We start from the raw sequence: 20,354 nt of genomic DNA on the forward strand, positions 1-20,354 counted from the left end.
TGGCTAAGCACGACAATGGAGAGCATTCTTTTCTGGTTTCCACTTGCTATTAGTCTTCTATGCCCATCTGACGACTGATTCAAGGTTGATTTTGTTGTTTAGCGCACAATGCTTATGGATAGGATTTGGATGTGGAGACCTGATCCTAAATCGGTTGTTAGAGTCAGGAAGTAACCATAGCCCACCACTCTCCATGTCTGTCAGGATGTTCACCATGGAAATGGCACGCAACAAGCATTCTACAGCGACCCCAACATTCTCTATCTGTCACTCCATCGCTACGACGATGGCAACTTCTTCCCCGGCAGTGGAGCGCCTGATGAGGTGAGTGGCGGAGTGTGTGTGTGCGGTGTTTCCCCTATGATTTTTTTCAGCAGCATTGACAAAGTTAGTGTTTGGGGGGGGGGGGTGAGAGACAAATGGCAGTTTCAAAGCTAGTTTTCTGCAATTCTAAATGTTTTGTCATGGGGCTGAGTGACAAATTGCAGTTTCAAAGCTAGTTTTCTGCAATTCTAAACGTTTTTTCATGGGGCTGAGAGACAAATTGCAATTTCAAAGCTAGTTTTCTGCAATTCTAAACGTTTTGTCATGGGGCTGAGAGACAAATTGCCGTTTCAAAGCTAGTTTTCTGCAATTCTAAACGTTTTGTCATGGGGCTGAGAGACAAATTGCAGTTTCAAAGCTAAATTTCCTGCTATTCAACACATTTTGCCATTGGGCTAAGAGAACATGTTATAGTTTTAAAATAAATTTCCTGCAATTCTACACATTTTGCAATGGGATTGAGAGAACATTTTACAGTTTGAAAGCACATTTCCATTATTTCAACACATTTTGCAATGGCATTGAGACAACATTTTACAGTTCAAAAGCTAGTTTCCTCCAATTCTACACATTTTGTCATGGGACTGAGAGAAAAATGTCCGTTTTAAAGCTAATTCCCTGCAATTCTACACATTTTGTCATGTGGCTGAGAGAACAGTTGCAGTTTTAAAGCTAATTCCCTGTAATTCTACACATTTTGCCATGGGGCAGAGAGAAAATTAGCAGTTTTAAAGTTAGTTTTCTGCTATTTTACTCATTTTTCCAAGGCTTATGCCGTGTTTTTATGCTATCTGAGTGACTCAAACATTATAACAAAATTAATCGGGGGCCCCTTGCCATGACATTAAAAAAAAAAAGATTCTCCTGACTGTCTCGTTTTTATTTTGGTGATTTGTATTATTTAAAAATATATATATATATTGCTCTATTATATTTTCTACATACTTTATATCTGGTTTTAATCGTTTTACACTGAAAACATTTTACCATCCCGAAAATGTATATATTTTTTTCAACACCAATGCTTTCCTCTTGCTAATGAAAAACGATGTACTGAAGCGTAGGGTTCCAAAATTCTTGTCACTTTCCCCAAATCCCCGGGTTTTCCTGAATTTCTGGTTGGAGGATTTCTGGCTTATTCCCTCCTGATTCCAGGATCTTCCCGGAATCAGGAGGGTGAACCTTGGAATTTTTTGAAAGTTACAGCAATTTTGCCGATTGGTGACCACTCACTAAGTTGAAAACGGATCATCAAATTAAATGGTGGCCGTGTTTCACCATTCAGTCAAACACTGGGCACTATACTTTCTGCCATCCCTGGCTCAATAACCAATAATGACCAGAAAATAGATTTTTGGAAATGTTCCTGTTATTCACAGTCAAATTGGCAACATAAAGAAACTCAACTGTTGTTGGCTCTCCCCTAGTAATTGCTACAATATTGACAGTAGTCCAATTGTAGCATTTCCTGATACATGTTTCTTAATGATGAGGCCAACCGCCACTTAGTTCAGATTATTGATGTTGTTTGTAGAATGCCCAGACTTAATGTAAAAGTGTGTGTTGCGTGCCCTTGTGTGTGTGCGTGCATATATTAGTGTGTGCTCTTGCCTGGCAGCTGTAATCTGATCTTTGACAGGTAAATAGCAGGAATCGCAGCAGTCTTTTCCTAGAGATACTACATATATTACCAGAAAGGGCTTCGATATGGTCCATCTACAGAGGAATGGTCAATCAATGTTCATAGGTTATGGTGTATGTGTGTGTAATTTTGCGTGTGTGTGCCTGTTGTGTGCGTGACTAACCTATGTTGCGTTGTGTGTGTTGTAGGTGGGCACTGGGGCAGGCATGGGCTTCAATGTGAACATGGCTTTCACCGGGGGACTGGAACCACCCATGGGAGACGCAGAGTACCTGGCTGCCTTCAGGTAACACACAAACACGGACTAGCTACCACAGAGTATGGTGATGTTTTCTTAAGCTGGGAACACCAGCGCATGAAATCAAATGAGAGAAAATGAGGGGCCTGTTTAGTGGGGAATTTGCAGTGATGGGGGTTGGCTGTTGGAGTGTGGAGTGCTTAGGGAGCACTCGACTGAGGAGAGGGTTGTATTTCAACAGGCTGAATGTCCCAGTGGTCCGTCTGTCCTGACAGTTCCCACCTCTGGAACCATATACAGTGAGGTTCAAAATAATTGACACCCTTGATAAAGATGAGCAATAATGAGTGTATAACTTAAATAATTCAAATACTGAGCTATATTGAGAGTATGAGATAATGATGAGTGAGAAAGTCACCGAGGGTCAAAGAGCATACCCCCAAGACATGCTAGCCTCCCCTGTTATTGGTAATGGTGAGAGGTTGTTAGCATGTCTTGGGGGTATGATCGTTGACCCTCTGTGACTTTCTCACTCATCATTATTCACGATTCATTCAGGATTATCCGTAATCATGATAGCATCCCGCTTTAATGTAGAAGTGTAAACATAAAAAGGACTACGAAAACGGATTGGGCAAATGTAAAATATCCCTGCCAAAAATACAAGTCATGTTCACAAATACAACCACGTTAACATTATTTGGGGTCAAACCTCAGTCAAATACATATGTCAAATAATTCCATACGTTTCAGGTGCACTTGATTAATTTGCCCTGTACAATGGAACCAAATAAATAGTCCCAAAAGTGTACATATTGTCCACACAGTAATATCTATTCATATGATACACTACATCAACGTTACATCTCATCCAGAGCAGAAGTACTGAGAGAATTTCATCTGGGGGAAAAATGCATGGTTCACCATGACTGTGTGAAAAGCTCCCATCCAAAAATAACAGTAAGTGGGTTCTATATGGCTGAGAGGCCATGAAACATGAAGTATGATGTGTTGTAGTGCACGGCCGAGGCAAAGCTTTGTGGCGGCCTCTTTTATCTGCCAAGCAGGCTGATGCCAGGGCTGAACTCCATTAGGTCCGCTGTCTGGGGCTATTTATAACCCACCTACACACTCGCACTGTACACACACACATAATTCGAGCAAGCGCATATAGACACACAACACAAACACACAAGAAAACACAAACACCACTCGGAACTCATGCACGCATACTCACAGGCACCAATGTGTGCATACATACACTCACCCACCCACCAATGAATGAATGCATGCATACACTCATAAACACACTCACACACACAGACATATGGTGGGATGCAGGACAGAGGGCAATTCGCGACGCCCCACTTTGAAGATGAGCTGTCTGAGCTGCCGGTACCAGTAGACACACATCAAGCCGCTCTCTCTCTCTCTCTCTCTCTCTCTCAATGGCTGGCTGCACACTATGCTATGCTAACCAGGATACCGTGCCCCCCTAATGTACCCCAGATCTCAATCTCCACATACAGTTGAAGTCGGAAGTTTACAAAAACCATAGCCAAATACATTTAAACTCAGTTTTTCACAATTTCTGATATTTAATCCTAGTAAAAATTCCCTGTTTTAGGTCAGTTAGGATCACCACTTTATTTTAAGCATGTGAAATGTCAGAATAATAGTAGAGAGAATGATTTATTTCAGCTTTTATTTCTTTCATCACATTCCTAGCGGGTCAGAAGTTTACATACACTCAATTAGTATTTGGTAGCATTGCCTATAAATTGTTGAACTTGGGTCAAACGTTTCGTGTAGCCTTCCACAAGCTTCCCACAATAAGTTGGGTGAATTTTGGCCCATTCCTCCTGACAGAGCTGGTGTAACTGAGTCAGATTTGTAGGCCTCCTTGCTCGCACACACTTTTTCAGTTCTTCCCACAAATGTTCTATGGGATTGAGGTCAGGGCTTTGTGATGGCCACTCCAATACCTTGACTTTGTTGTCCTTAAGCCATTTTGCCACAACTTTGGATGTATGCTTGGGGTCATTGTCCATTTGGAAGACCCATTTGCGACCAAGCTTTAACTTCCTGACTGATGTCTTGAGATGTTGCTTCAATATATCCACATAATTTTCCATCCTCATGATGCCATCTATTTTGTGAAGTGCACCAGTCCCTCCTGCAGCAAACCACCTCCACAACATGATGCTGCCACCCCCGTGCTTCACGGTTGGGATGGTGTTCTTCGGCTTCCCCCTTTTTCCTCCAAACATAACGATGGTCATTATGGCCAAACAGTTCTATTTTTGTTTCGTCAGACCAGAGGACATTTCTCCAAAACTACGATCTTTGTCTCCATGTGTAGTTGCAAACCGTAGTCTGGCTTTTTTATGGCAGTTTTGGAGCAGTGGCTTCTTCCTTGCTGAGCGGCCTTATAAGTTATGTCGATATAGGACTCATTTAACTGTGGATATAGATACTTTTGTACCTGTTTCCTCCAGGACAAGGTCCTTTGCTGTTGTTTTGGGATTGATTTGCACTTTTTCGCACCAAAGTACATTCATCTCTAGGAGACAGAACGCTTCTCCTTCCTGAGCGGTATGATCGCTGCTTGGTCCCATGGTGTTTATACTTGCGTACTATTGTTTGTACATATGAACGTGGTACCTTGAGGCATTTGGAAATTGCTCCCAAGGATGAACCAGTTTTTTTTCTGAGGTCTTGGCTGATTTCTTTTGATTTTCCCATGATATCAAACAAAGAGGCAATGAGTTTGAAGGTAGGCCTTGAAATACATCCACAGGTACACCTCCCAATTGACTCAAATTATGTCAATTAGCCTATCAGAAGCTTCTAAAGCATGACATCATTTTCTGGAATTTTCCAAGCTGTTTAAAGGTACAGTCAACTTAGTGTATGTAAACTTCTGACCCACTGGAATTGTGATACAGTGAATTATAAGTGAAATAATCTGTCTGTAAGCAATTGTTGGAAAAATGACTTGTGTCATGCACAAAGTAGACGTCCTAACCGACTTGCCAAAACTATAGTTTGTTAACAATAAATTTGCGGAGTGGTTGAAAAATGAGTTTTAATGACTCCAACCTAAGTATACGTAAACTTCCGACTTCAACTATAACCCTGCTCCTCACCTAACCCCAAACTGACCCTCTCACATCCAAGGCAGATGGAGCATGTGCTATACAAGCCGCAATATCATATACAGTGGGGAGAACAAGTATTTGATACACTGCCGATTTTGCAGGTTTTCCTACTTACAAAGCATGTAGAGGTCTGTAATTTTTATCATAGGTACACTTCAACTGTGAGAGACGGAATCTAAAACAAAAATCCTGAAAATCACATTGTATGATTTTTAAGTAATTAATTTGCATTTTATTGCATGACATAAGTATTTGATAACCTACCAACCAGTAAGAATCCCGGCTCTCACAGACCTGTTAGTTTTTCTTTAAGAAGCCCTCCTGTTCTCCACTCATTACCTGTATTAACTGCACCTGTTTGAACTCGTTACCTGTATAAAAGACACCTGTCCACACACTCAATCAAACAGACTCCAACCTCTCCACAATGGCCAAGACCAGAGAGCTGTGTAAGGACATCAGTGATAAAATTGTAGACCTGCACAAGGCTGGGATGGGCTACAGGACAATAGGCAAGCAGCTTGGTGAGAAGGCAACAACTGTTGGCACAATTATTAGAAAATGGAAGAAGTTCAAGATGACGGTCAATCACCCTCTGTCTGGGGCTCCATGCAAGATCTCACCTCGTGGGGCATCAATGATCATGAGGAAGGTGAGGGATCAGCCCAGAACTACACAGCAGGACCTGGTCAATGACCTGAGGAGAGCTGGGACCACAGTCTCAAAGAAAACCATTAATAACACACTACGCCATCATGGATTAAAATCCTGCAGCGCACGCAAGGTCTCCCTGCTCAAGCCAGCGCATGTCCAGGCCCGTCTGAAGTTTGCCAATGACCATCTGGATGATCCAGAGGAGGAATGGGAGAAGGCCATGTGGTCTGATGAGACAAAAATAGAGCTTTTTGGTCTAAACTCCACTCGCCGTGTTTGGAGGAAGAAGAAGGATGAGTACAACCCCAAGAACACCATCCCAACCGTGAAGCGTGGAGGTGGAAACATAATTCTTTGGGGATGCTTTTCTGCAAAGGGGACAGGACGACTGCACCGTATTGAGGGGAGGATGGATGGGGCCATGTATCGCGAGATCTTGGCCAACAACCTCCTTCACTCAGTAAGAGCATTGAAGATGGGCCGTGGCTGGGTCTTCCAGCATGACAACGACTTGAAACACACAGCCAGGGCAACTAAGGAGTGGCTCCGTAAGAAGCATCTCAAGGTCCTGGAGTGGCCTAGCCAGTCTCCAGACCTGAACCCAATAGAAAATCTTTGGAGGGAGCTGAAAGTCCGTATTGCCCAGCGACAGCCCCGAAACCTGAAGGATCTGGAGAAGGTCTGTATGGAGGAGTGGGCCAAAATCCCTGCTGCAGTGTGTGCAAACCTGGTCAAGAACTACAGGAAACGTATGATCTCTGTAATTGCAAACAAAGGTTTCTGTACCAAATATTTAATTCTGCTTTTCTGATGTATCAAATACTTATGTCATGCAATAAAATGCAAATTAATTACTTAAAAATCATACAATGTGATTTTCTGGATTTTTGTTTTAGATTCCGTCTCTCACAGTTGAAGTGTACCTATGATAAAAATTACAGACCTCTACATGCTTTGTAAGTAGGAAAACCTGCAAAATCGGCAGTGTATCCAATACTTGTTCTCCCCACTGTATGTCATATGGATTTACGGAGCATTTGAGATGGGGAACATGATACATATTAGGGCGCATATGTACCTACGACATATTATTATACAGTATATGCAACACATGTGGAAAAACCCTCAAGCGCTGTGCCCCTACCGTCTGAGTCACGTGTAGCCCGTCTTCAGGTAGTGTCTCTTTTGTTGTTGTAGAGCCATTTAAAGCAAAGCAAAATGTTCTGCGTTACTCAAATCTATCCTTTGTTGTTGTTTTTTCTCAACCAAGCAAGAAGAGTAGCTCCCCCATTCAATGTATAGAAGCCAGTGCCACCCAACACCAGTCATTCTGGTAAAGGAATTGGGGAACTACAGCGTACTGGTGCCAAAATGTCTTCCATCCTACCCGTGTTGGCTCAGTGTAAAGTGGATCTTTTGGAAGCTACATTTGGATACTTCTTTAGATTCTGACAATGCGTTGTTAGTAACCATCCTGCCCCGTTATGTTGATGCTGCAATTGATCGGACGGCAAAAGCAACTGTTTGGAAACGGTTAGACATCTTGTTTGTTGATACTCTGTGACACTGTAGTAGTTCAGGCCAGAAAACCGTATGTTGTCGCTGGTCACGTTGTTGTCATGCCTCATGTATCTTGGCATCCATTGGCAATTTTCTCTATAGCAGTATAACCAGTGCTTAATTTGATCCTGCTGGAACAGAATCCGACACCTCTCAGTTTTGGACAGTTTCTTTCCGGAACCTATTTGCCAGGATCTGATACCATTCACAGCATGATTTTTTTTTAATCACTGCTTGTAATGTATTCTAATAAAAGCCATCAGAGTTAATTCGAGTTGCCTCTTTGTTAATTCCCCTTACCCACAACAGCAAAAAACGTAATGTAAAAACGTTGATTTTCAGCCACGCCAGATATTCTAAATGTTAATTTGGTTATATAGTCCTCTAGCAATGACCTGACAGGCTGACAGCGAGCAAAGTTCATGATCTTTATGAGATACTGTAAGTGATTGATACAACCTTTAACTTTACATCCTAGCTTCACCTCAACCTCTGAAAGGCTCGGTGGAAATTCCACCATATTGCTTACACCTATCCAAACCTATGAGATCTAAGTAGATGGGGAGAGAGGGAAATTGATTTGATATGTCTTCTTTGGCAATGTCAATTCTTACACTTTCCATGTCAATAAATATTCTTGAATTGAACTAAGAGAAGGCGTACGTGGGTCTTCCCCTTATGTCACTCAGCTGGCCCCTGGCGCTTATCAATCCCACAGTGCGGAAGTGAGAGTCTCTCCTCGGCCTCTCTGATTAACAGAACCCAGAGGAATAAGGCCAGCATAGCCCAACAGTCCATATATCCGCTCTCCCTCTGTCTCTTTCTATGTCTTTCTCTCTCTCTCTCAAGCACAGACACACACAGACACAAATACACACTTACTCTCGCTCACACACACACACACACAAACCATACACACACACGCACACATCCTCCCCATCTCTCTCCTTATTTTGTCTCTTGTTTTGTAAGCAGCATATTCGCTCCCTTCGTTCTCTCTCTCTCTGTGTAAGAGGATGCCTGCCTTGCGGGCGTCATCTTCTAATTTCTTCACAGCCAGTGCCACGTTGCATTTGCAGGGGTTCGAGCCAGACTCCAGAAAGAGAGAGAAAAAAAGATAAGAAAATGGTCCCTAATGAAAACCAGAAGCACCGTCTCTCTCTCTCTCTCCCTCTCGCTCCCTCTCTCACCATGAACTTGGAAACAGAGAGGAGAATTGAGCTTAATTCAAACCAGCTCTCCGCAACGCCAGATGACAAGGCTTTGAAGTGTGTGTGTGTGTGTGTGTGTGTGTGTGTGTGTGTGTGTGTGTGTGTGTGTGTGTGTGTGTGTGTGTGTGTGTGTGTGTGTGTGTGTGTGTGTGTGTGTGTGTGTGTGTGTGTGTGTGTGGTGTGTGTTTTCTACCCTGTCTCTTTGCCTGCTCTCCCATGCTTTTTTGTGAACGGTCGGGAAAGCCTTTGAGCCTAACCTGTAGGCATGGCTAGCGTTAACCCTTTGTTGGTTAGTAGGTTTGGGAGGTATCCGGGGGGGGGGGGGTCTATTTTACTACCCTAGCCGGTCTTGGCGTGCCCCTCCTGGGTGGATTAGGCCGGGCGGTGAGGATGGATCTCTTTTCAGGTGCCTGGCAGTCGACGGTTCTACTTCTAAGCTCCCGCAATCGGTCTCAGTCCATCGCAGGGGGAATCTGTACATGAGCTATTGCTAATTAGCAATCGTAAACTGAAGTCATGTGTGTCCAGTCAAGCTATATCATCTTCCTCCTCATTTGCTGTTTAGGAGTCCACATGAAAACACACAACACACACACACACACACACACAACACACACACACACACACACACACACACACACACACACACACACACACACACACACACACACACACACACACACACACACACACACACAAGGGATGAAAAGGAGGAGTGGAAGATGGAGAGAGTTCCTAGAGAGGGAGGTTTCCCTGTTTCTTGTCAATGGCACTGAGGGAAAAGCTGCCTCCATTCTGAAAGAGGTGTGTGTGCGCGCGCTCGTGTTTGAGTGTTAGTGCGTCTGCATATCTTATCACTCAGCGCAATGAGAGAATGGACGCCATTTTGAGAACTTGGGTGAACTATTTGTGAACAAAGTCCCCTACAGAAAGACGTCTCAATCCCCCAAAGAGTGCTCATCTACGGCAGCACTCTGACTAAATCTCCCACCTCCGTCTAGTCTATTCTCGCATCCGCTACAAGACCATGGTGCTTGCCTACGGAGCTGTGAGGGGAACGGCACCTCCGTACCTTCAGGCTCTGATCAGGCCCTACACCCAAACAAGGGCACTGCGTTCATCCACCTCTGACCTGCTCGCCTCCCTACCTCTGAGGAAGTACAGCTCCCGCTCAGCCCAGTCAAAACTGTTCGCTGCTCTGGCACCCCAATGGTGGAACAAACTCCCCCACGACGCCAGGTCAGCGGAATCAATCACCACCTTCCGGAGACACCTGAAACCCCACCTCTTTAAGGAATACCTAGGATAGGATAAAGTAATCCTTCTAACCCCCCCCCCCCCCCCTTAGAGTTAGATGCACTATTGTAAAGTGGTTGTTCCACTGGACATCATAAGGTGAATGCACCAACTTGTAAGTCGCTCTGGATAAGAGCGTCTGCTAAATGACTTAAATGTAAATGTAAATGTATTCTCTCCCAAACTCTAAGCGCACAACCTCACTGGGAAAAAGGTAAAGAAAACAGTGCAGATGAAAGAGAGAGAGAGACGTGGCTCATCTCGTCTTCTCATATCGGTGAAAAATCCAATAGCTACAGGAATGGCCCAGTAAAGATCAGAGGAGAAGGAATAGCAGACTCCTCTATGGGAAAGTTGACGTGTTGGGCGACCACCTGCGGAACTGATCTTCGGGGGGTTTCGGTGGGTTCGGGGAGCTTTATAGGTCGGGCGCATTGAGTAGTCACAGAGGTGGCGGCGTTATCGTCGCAGAAATGCAAAAGAGGATGAGATACAAATTAAATCAAATTGTATTTGTCACATGTGGCGAATACTACAGGTGTAGACCTTACCGTGAAAGGCTTACTTACAAGCCCTTAACCAACAATGCAGTTCAAGAAATAATAGTTAATAAAATATTTACTAAATAAACTAAAGTAACAAATAAAAAAAATCAATTAAATCAAAAAGTAACACAATGAATTTACATAACAATAACGAGGCTATATACAGGGGGTACCGGTAGCGAGTCAATGTGTGGGTGTGTGTGTGTATGTGGTACGTATACGTGTGTTTGTGTGAGAGAGAGAGAGTCTGAGTATGTTTGTTGGCGTGTGATGAGGATATTACAGTGGGTCAGGGGGATTTATGTTAGGCCTGACTGTCTCAGGAGAGAGGTGTTCAACCATGAGGCTTAGCAGGTCCTCCCAAGCATGCTCCCACACAGTGTCGGGATACACACACACACACTCTCACAGCAATACACAGACACACAATCCAACCAAGGTCCATGCATTGAGGAACAAACTAAATGTGCAACAGGTCATACAGAAACATGTTGTACTAACTTTTTATTCAACTTTCTTTTTATTTAAAGGCACAATGTGTCGAAATCGCTCTGCCATTACATGGTTGCCAAAATTCTGAAACGTTGACCTAATTTCAGTTTGTGACAAAACAAGCAATGGAGAATCATTGTACCGTCTAAACCGAAAGTAAAAAGACGCAAAAACAAAATGTAGAAATAGTACACATAGAACGGATCTACCGCTTATCAGACTTGCTTTCAATGAGAATGACAGATGTATACAGTAACTCACATTTTTATGTGAATTTGGTTAAAAGGCACACAACGCTACATATTGCGCCTTTAATCTGAACAAACCCATTCGGTGCGACTGCGTGCCATGGCAGAGCAGAACAGTATACCTTTTCCCTCGACATCGAAAGCACACCTCAGCGACGACACTTTACAGGCAGGAACGAGCTGATGGAGGCAGGAATGTTTTTGGATCCCACCCCACAAACCCAGGATGTCCCGTAGCTAAGACGGCGTCGTAAATCTTGTTAAAACTCGTTATCCGCTAGCCTTATTAACCAAGCCTTTTTCATCTACCACATAGATATCCACTGATTCACTCCATAGCGGGCCTATAAAAAAAGAAAACTTGTTTCCACTCACACTGGCTCTCTAATGGATCGCTGTGGCTTTCCCAAGGTTGTCGTCTGTTTTAGAGAGGGGTTGTGGGGGGGGTTTGATGATGCGTGCAGTTTTTGATCGAGGCTTGACGTGCGTGTGTGTGGTGTGTGTTTTAAAGCAGCTGAACAAATAGTTCCACAACAGTACTACTTTCTCGTTGCATGTCTTTGGATGTATTTCTACCACCAAGGTATGCTTCCATTCTCTACTCATCCTCTCATTTGGTCTCATTCATTATCTCCTTCACCTCCTCACTCTGTCACTTTTTAGTTATTTTACCTTTATTTAACTAGGCAAGTCAGTTAAGAACAAATTCTTATTTACAATGACAGCCTACCCCGGACAAAATCTAACCCAGATGACACTGGGCCAATTGTGCACCGCCCTACGGGAGTCCCAATCACAGTCAGTTGTGATACAGCCTGGAATCGAACCAGGGTCTGTAGTGATGCCTCTAGCACTGAGATGCAGTGCCTTAGACCGCTGCGCCACTCGGGTGCTCTTACTCATTCTCTTCACCCAAGTGCCAGAGGTATGCTGACACAGTCAGTGACGCACACTCTCCTCTGTGTATCTCAGCAGCCTGAGGTACCGAGCCTCCTAAAAATACCTCCTCTCTCTTGGGGGGAGGCCGCCACTGCAGACAGCTGTGTGTGTGGGGGGGGGGGGGGGGGGGGCGTGGTTTGCTCAGTGGAGGCCTATAATTGTGGCGGCGATAACGGGATGGAAAGAAAGCTGGCTCATGAGCTTTGGGCGTGCTGCCCGCTCACCCGCCATGCCCGCAGGCAGGAGACAAGCGCCATGTTCCTGAGGTCAGCAAAGTAGAGGGTTACTACAACACGGCCCTGAGCCACCTCTCTCTCGCACCAAAACACTGCATACCCAAATACTGCTGGCCCCAAAAAGCAGGCAGTGTACAGCTACACTGGAGGAGCTATTCATACTGTCAATCAGAGGAGTCCCACAGCAAATAAACAGTGTGATTACAAACATCTACACAATGCCGTCACTGTCGCAGAGGCAGATTCCTTTTTGCAACTTCACCGACACAATATTGACAGCCTGTCAGTAAAAGGAACAACTATGCGACGCTGTTTCTATCCCAGATAAATCCGGTGACAGCTACACAACCACGGCACCAAAGAGAAATTCAACTTAACCGAATTGTATTTCTACACCTGGGAAGAGCATATTTCAAAACAGTCGTGATAAGGAGGAAAGGATTGATCCCTTTCTATGCGTCACCCGTGTATAACGCATTAGGAGCGCAGTTACATGCACAATGCACGTATGTGGTTCAGTGAAAAGCTTGCTGAGTACGACTTAGACTTGGGAGTGCAAGGAAATCCTCGCGCTACAGCCTCGACAAACTGAGTCACTGCAACCACAGGTTGCTGAACCAAAACACTACATTCACTATCTATCTATTTTCCTTCCACCAGCTGCGGGAGAGAGGGTGGATTCTAAGGTCTCACTCCGCACACCCACACAGCCATCAACACAGACCAACGACGAATCGTCCCCTCAGAACTACAGTATCATTGTGTATTCAATTCCTCCCATTCACTTTTACGGCTCCCCTGACATGTGACCTGAGTTCTTCCTTTCTCTCACTGTGTAGTTCGGGGGTTTCTATGGCTCTGTTTTTTTGGAGCTTGTGGTTCTCAAAACCAGATATGTGTCTTTGATTCCTGTATAGGAGGTTGTGTACTGTTATGTGTTGTTCACTGACTGTTTGGATGAAAGTGGCTTCTAAATGAGCAGGTACATTGCACTGTAAGTGGTTCATTGGCTATATTTAAGTCCTGTAGCAGACTCTCTTATCCAATCAACTTAGAGGAACAATTAGTGCCTTGCTCGAGGGCACACCGGCAGACTTTTTTTCACCTTGTTGGCTCCGAGATTCGAACCAGCAACCTTTCAGTTACTTGCCCAACGCTCTGGATTCACCAGGTCAGTCAATGTTATGGAAAGAGCAGGTGTCCTTAATGTTTTGTACACTCAGTGTATGTGATCGTATACAAATGTAAGCACGGTTTGAAACGGTCTGTTGCAGTCTACAAATGATTTGTAATTATGTTCTGGCCTCCTGACAATCCGCTCAAGAAAGAATTGGCCCGGGGCTGAATCTAGTTGATTATTTTTGCTCTAGGTGGTGTCTGTCAATACGTATGTTTAGGTGAGTCACTACAGGGGATGGTGGCATTTAACTGGCTCATTCTCGCTCTCTTTCCCACTCCCTTTTTTTTCTCTCTCCCTTCACAGGACGGTGGTGATGCCCATCGCCAACGAGTTTGCTCCTGACGTGGTTCTGGTGTCTTCAGGATTCGATGCTGTGGACGGCCACGCATCACCCCTGGGAGGGTACAAGCTAACAGCCAAATGTAAGTGACTTCCTTCCTTTCCCCTCTTTTTCTCTCCACCAATCCACTGCTTGTGAATGAAAGGTATCCAGCCATGATGCTGCCCTACCATAAACACATGGCCTTATTCAATACATTCAAAATACGTCCTTCTTTTCTTCCTTCCTTGAGGTAATTACTGATCTGACCAGGTTGGATTACTGAAAGCAATACAGTGGAAACGTACCCTCACTTTTACAATCACTTACAGATCAGTGAGCAAGGAGACTGTATTTTTTAGTATTGGCCCAGTTACCTCTCCTCAGCAGCATTCCTTCTGCCTATCAGTCCAAAAGCAGTCAGATATGTTCTAAAGATCATATCTCCCTTAAAAGAAAGGCTGCATTGATGTGGTGTTTGAGCCCATGCTAAGTGGTAAACGGTAAACAGAGTTAAGCAGAAACACTAGTTCCAGCCATGAGGGAGTGTCTTGCAACCACACTTTAAAAAAAAAACTCAGACTTATAAAACATTGTGGCTGGCCAGCGTGCGTATGTGCCGTTCTGACAGATGACAGTTTAAATCAGTTTAAATCAGATTCCTCTTGCTGGACTGATCTGAGAGGGCCTGCTACTTCTGCGGTTTGTAGCAGTGTGCTACGTCTAGGCTAGCTATTAGCATTGCTGTGGCTGATGCTAGTGAGTTCAGTGGACCACTCCGCGGTGTGCACTAGTATTATATTTTCATCAAACACACTTAGTCTTTGTCTCACAAAAGCAAATCACACACAACCCTTTCATTTTAAGAAATGCTTTTTATTTATAAAATGCCCAAAGAAATGTATGAATAGTATAGAAAATAGTGATAGAAAAAAACAAGGAAATAATTCAAGTAAAGGAAAGAAGATAATTGCAGTGGTCATCACTGGTCACCAGTGGGGCTTATACTCACAAAGCATCTCAGAGTAGGAGTGCTCATCTAGGTTCAGGTCCTCCCTGTCGATATAATATTTTTCCGTAAATGACATAACTGATCCTAGATCAGCATTCCTGTACTCTGTTTTCAGTGGGTTTCCCTTTGTGTCTTACCTCTGCATTTCCCTGTTTTTGCATTTGGACCCACAAGGGGTTTCAGCAAGCTAGTTGCCATCCACTACATAGTTTTTCTCCCTTCATTTTCAGTACTCTTCTTCAGGGCCGGCGTTACGGGCAGGCTTTAGGGGGCCTGGCCCGCCCTACTGTACCTCGTTGCCCGTCCACATAAAATATTGAATATTTATATTTGATTTGATGACAGAAAGATGCCTAAATCTTCAATAAAGTATCAGAGCGAGTGAAAGAGCTGCCCTCTGTCTCAATATGTGTTGACCATGTATCTGATGCTGTCTGGACAAAATAATGTGACCGACCGCCTTGATTCGATCTTATGTAGCAAAATGTGAAATTGTGTTTTTTTTTTACATTGGATAAAAGCAGAGACACAGAGCTACAAAATAGTATATCATACACTACATTTGAGGAACAATGGGAAAGTTATTCTGCTTTGAATGTTGATAAACTTGTAAGCTCACTTTTGAGATAATGGCCCATGTTGACTCCAATGCTTCCCACAGTTGTGTCAAGTTGGCTGGATATCCTTTGGGTGGTGGACAATTCTTGATACACACAAGAAACTGTTGAGTGTGAAAAACCCAGCAGTGTTGCAGTTCTTGACACAAACCGGTGCGCCTGGCACCTACTAACATACCCTGTTCAAAGGCACTTAAATATTTTGTTGTGCCCATTCACCCTGTGAATGGCGCACACATACAATCCATGTCTCCATTGTCTCAAGGCTTAAAAATCCTTCTTTAACCGGTCTCATTCCCTTCATCTACACTGATTGAAGTGGATTTAACAGGCGACATCAATAAGGGATCATATATTTCACCTGGATTCACCTGGTCAGTCTGTCATGGAAATAGCAGGTCTTTCTAATGTGTTGTACACTCAGTGTACGCCATCACAATAAATCCATTATCTAGTTCATTTAGCAGACAATATATGCTTATAAATCCTGTGCATTATTTTATATTGTATGATTTTATAGGATGAAGAATATAATTGAACTTAGCTGAATAAAATATTACGGATATTTAAGGACATTCCCGAGCGAGGGCGCAAATGAAATGGTTATGCTGAGTGTAAAAGTGATCATTTGAAACAGGTCTTATATGCTAGATTTAGAGGTATTTGTCAACTTTAGTTGTGAATGATGCACACCTTAGAATATCTGAAATCAAAACATATATGGCTGTTTGATGCGACTATTGGTGATTTGAAAAAGTCAAAAAACGTGCGCTCTGTTCCTTGCCTCAGGCTGTTCTCTCATCAAGTTATAATATTGTCGCCCATCGGACTGTTCTCAATTTAATCCTGTCTTTACTAATATGTGAAATTAGTTTAGATTTAGAATGGGTCATAGGAGGAGATTACCGTGACTCAGCGGTCACGTGGAATTTGACTGTGGTCATGACTGCCAGTGTGACGGTAATACGGTCACCACAACAGCCCTGCCCGCCACCGCCCCACTTTATTGTCGACGGTCTCTTTTCATCTCTCTCTTCTTCACGGCAGTCGTTTCCTTTGGTCGGTTTCGATACTCCTTATTGACACTTTCTGTACAATCTTGAATAGTTTAGGAGACCTTTTGCATCCCACATTCTTTGTTGTCTTTTTACACTAGTTTCAGACTCTTTAAATCCTTCTCTTAGAAGTAGTTTGGACAAGGAGTGGCTGCAGTGTACTCAGTGTAGGTTGCGTTCACTCCAGGCCCATAGATTTCTTCCATGGTATGACAAATATTTTTAAAGTATGATATTAGGGTGAAGTACCCCTTTAACGCGCTCACTCTCCTCACTGTATGTAGATTCTTTATCGTTCTCAGTTTCCCCAAAATTCTTGAGGTCTCCTTTCTTTTCCTCACCCCCCTCTTTCCCGTTCCTCACCCCCCTCTTTCCCGTTCCTCACCCCCCTCTTTCCCGTTCCTCACCCCCCTCTTTCCCGTTCCACTTGTGGATACTTCTCTCACCATCCAGATCATTGCCATCTGCATAATGACTTATATTTCCCATTCCGTTCATTTTCTCTCCCTTAGTTTCACCATGATCCATGCAATTTTTCTGGAGATCCATTTTCTTTTCTTCATCAACCTCGTTCTCTTTCCTCTTCATTTGTCTCAACACGTTCACTGTCATCAATATCTCTCCATTCTTCAACACCCTCGTTGGTCTCCCAATCCTCTCCTGTTTTCTGTTAGTTCAATTTAACCCTTTATATCCTTTGTCACATTGTCCTTCATTACCTCTTCCTCACGTATTTCCTCCTCTTCCTCCTCCTCCCCCTCTTCATCCCCGTTTTCCTCCTCCTCCTCAACCCATCCACTTGCTCTTTTTCATCAAAATTTCTCACCAATTCAGTCGTTTTCTGTGTCTGTTCTCGCGCTCTTCTCTGCAGCTTTCTCTTTTGCCGTTCCCTTGTTTCACACTCTTTCTTTCATTCTACTGAAGGTATAACTCTTGATTTCTCTCCTCCATCCTTTGCTGATTCTTTCTTAGTCTTGCCACCTCCATCCTCTTCTCTCCTGTCTTCCTCCTCCTCTCCGGCTTGTCTCCCTCTCTCCATCTGTCCTCATGCTTTTCACAAAGAGTTGGAGTTTGAGTGGGGCGTCTCTCACCAGTAGCTTGCATGCTCTCTGGAACCTTCTCTCCCGGTGCTCTAGGAGGACCACCTTTTCACTGAAACAACAGTCGTCCTGACTGATGCTACTCCACTCGTCCATAGGGAATGTTCTTTCTTTATGTTCTCTACTGACTGTTCACTAGATCTGATTTGAAAGTCAGGTGTTTCTTTAGACAAAACAAGTGGTTTGGGTGAAAGATCTCTTCTAAACTGGCTTCAAATAAAAATGCTCTAAAAAGGTGGGAGAGGATGTGAGTGTGATGTGTGTTGCTAGTTGCTACCAAAGGAATGGAAAATTGCATTCTATAACCATGGTAAAAAAAAAGAAAGCACACGGTAGCCTACAGCATAGGCCTCAACATTAGACAAAGGACCAATCACCAAATTCTAGTACATACATTTGATCCCGACCCATTCAATGAGCACAGAGGAACAGGAAAACTGACATAGTGATTACTTTTCAAGCTAGATGTATGCACGGAAAAAACTAAGATATCATTCACCTAACCTCTAACTGCTAAACCCCTTACCTAGCCAACATCAGCCTCCTATGTTAGAATATCACCTTCTAGAATATCAACCCATTAAACATCACATCCCACTGTGACATCTGGCTTTGTCGCTCTCTGAGAACCTTTAGTGCAATCTCATTCATTTCTATGCTACTATGACCAACCATATTTTCACAATATAGGCCTAACTGTTCCGGTGTATAATACCAGTCAAAGGTTTAGACACACCTACACGTTCAAGGGTTTTTCTTAATTTTTTACAATTTTCTACATTGTAGAATAATACTGAAGACAACAAAACTATGAAATAACACATATTGAATGATGTAGTAACCAAAAAAGTATTAAACAAATCAAAATATTGAATATTTTAGATTCTTCAAAGTAACCACCCTTTGCCTTGATGACAGCTTTGCACACACTTTTGCATTCTCTCAACCAGCTTCACCTGGAATGCTTTTCCAACGGTCTTGAAGAAGTTCCCACATATGCTGAGGACTTGTTGGATACTTTTCCTTCACTCTGCAGTCCAACTCATCCCAAACCATCTCAATTGGGTTGAGGTCAGGTGATTGTGAAGGCCAGGTCATCTGATGCAGCACTCCATCACTCTCCTTCTTGGTCAAATGGCCCTTACACAGCCTGGAGGTGTGTTGGGTCATTGTCCTTTTGAAAAACAAATGATAGTCCCACTAAGTGCAAACCAGATGGGATGGGGTATCGCTGCAGAATGCTGTGGTAGCCATGCTGGTTAAGTGTGCCCCTTGAATTCTAAATAAATCACTGACAGTGTCACCAGCAAAGCACCCTCACACCTGCTCCTCCATGCTTCAAACTATCAAACTCTGGCTGCGTCCCAAATGGCACCCTATGTGAACCACACATGCAGAGATCATCCGTTCACCTACTCTGTGTCTCACAAAGAAACGTTGGAACCAAAAATCTCAAATTTGTACTTTCCACCGGTCTAATGTCCATTGTCCATTGTCCGGTCTAATGTCCACCGGTCTAATGTCCATTGCTCATGTTTCTTGACCCAAGCAAGTCTCTTCTTATTATTGGTGTCCTTTAGTTGTGGTTTCTTTGCAGCAATTCGACCATGTAGGCCTGATTCACACAGTCTCCTCTGAACAGTTTATGTTGAGATGTGTCTGTTACTTGAACTCTGTGAAGCATTTATTTGGGCTGCAATTTCTGAGGCTGGTAACTCTAATGAACTTATCCTCTGCAGCAGAGGCAACTCTGGGTCTTCCTTTCCTGTGGCGGACCTCATGAGAGCCAGTTTCGTCATAGCGCTTGATGGTTTTTGCGACTGCACTTTTTAAGTCAATTTTCCAGATTGACTTAAAGTAATGATGGACTGTCGTTTCTCTTTACTTATTTGAGCTGTTCTTGCCATAATATGGACTTGGTCTTTTACCAATTAGGGCTATCTTCTGTATACCAACCCTACCTTGTCACAACACAACTGATTGTCTCAAATGCATTAAGAAGGAAAGAATTTCCACAAACGTACTTTTAACAAGGCACACCTGTTAATTGAAATGCATTCCAGGTGACTACCTCATGAAGCTGGTTGAGAGAATGCCAAGAGTGTGCGAAGCTGTCATCAAGGCAGAGTGGCTACTTTGAAGAATATCAAATATCAAATATATTTTGATTTGTTTAACATTTTCTGGTTACTACATGATTCCATTTGTGTTATTTCATAGTTTTGATGTCTTTACTATTATTCTACAATGTAGAAAATAGTAAAAAATTAAGTAAAACCCTTGAATGAGTAGGTGTGTCCAAACTTTTGACTGGTACAGCATATCATTGTTGAGAGAAACAACATCAGACACATCAAGTAGGCCTACAGATAGTATGGTAAATCTATATTCCATTACATGACAAGCACTGCCTTCCTCATTTAAGACCTCATTCTCTCACTTTGTTCAGGTTCATTAATCCCAAATTAACATTTACCTGAGCCACTCCCAGAATCTATTGAATATGTACTTTGGTTACGCCTAGT

At 43.3% G+C, this 20,354-nt stretch overlaps 1 protein-coding gene across 6 annotated transcripts in view; it reads left to right on the top strand.

Moving 5' to 3' along the window:
- The window catches only part of hdac4 (histone deacetylase 4), a 244,528-nt gene that overhangs the window by 204,866 nt on the left and 19,308 nt on the right, over window positions 1–20,354 (top strand). For all 6 annotated transcript variants that reach the window (XM_071340306.1, XM_071340304.1, XM_071340303.1 and 3 more), the window contains 3 exons: window positions 205–324; window positions 2,155–2,252; window positions 14,030–14,148. In XM_071340306.1, the coding sequence (XP_071196407.1) occupies window positions 205–324; window positions 2,155–2,252; window positions 14,030–14,148 (337 nt within the window). The remainder of the gene's footprint in view (window positions 1–204; window positions 325–2,154; window positions 2,253–14,029; window positions 14,149–20,354) is intronic.

Source organism: Salvelinus alpinus, chromosome 14, assembly GCF_045679555.1.
Source record: "Salvelinus alpinus chromosome 14, SLU_Salpinus.1, whole genome shotgun sequence".
NCBI classification, from domain to species: domain Eukaryota; kingdom Metazoa; phylum Chordata; class Actinopteri; order Salmoniformes; family Salmonidae; genus Salvelinus; species Salvelinus alpinus.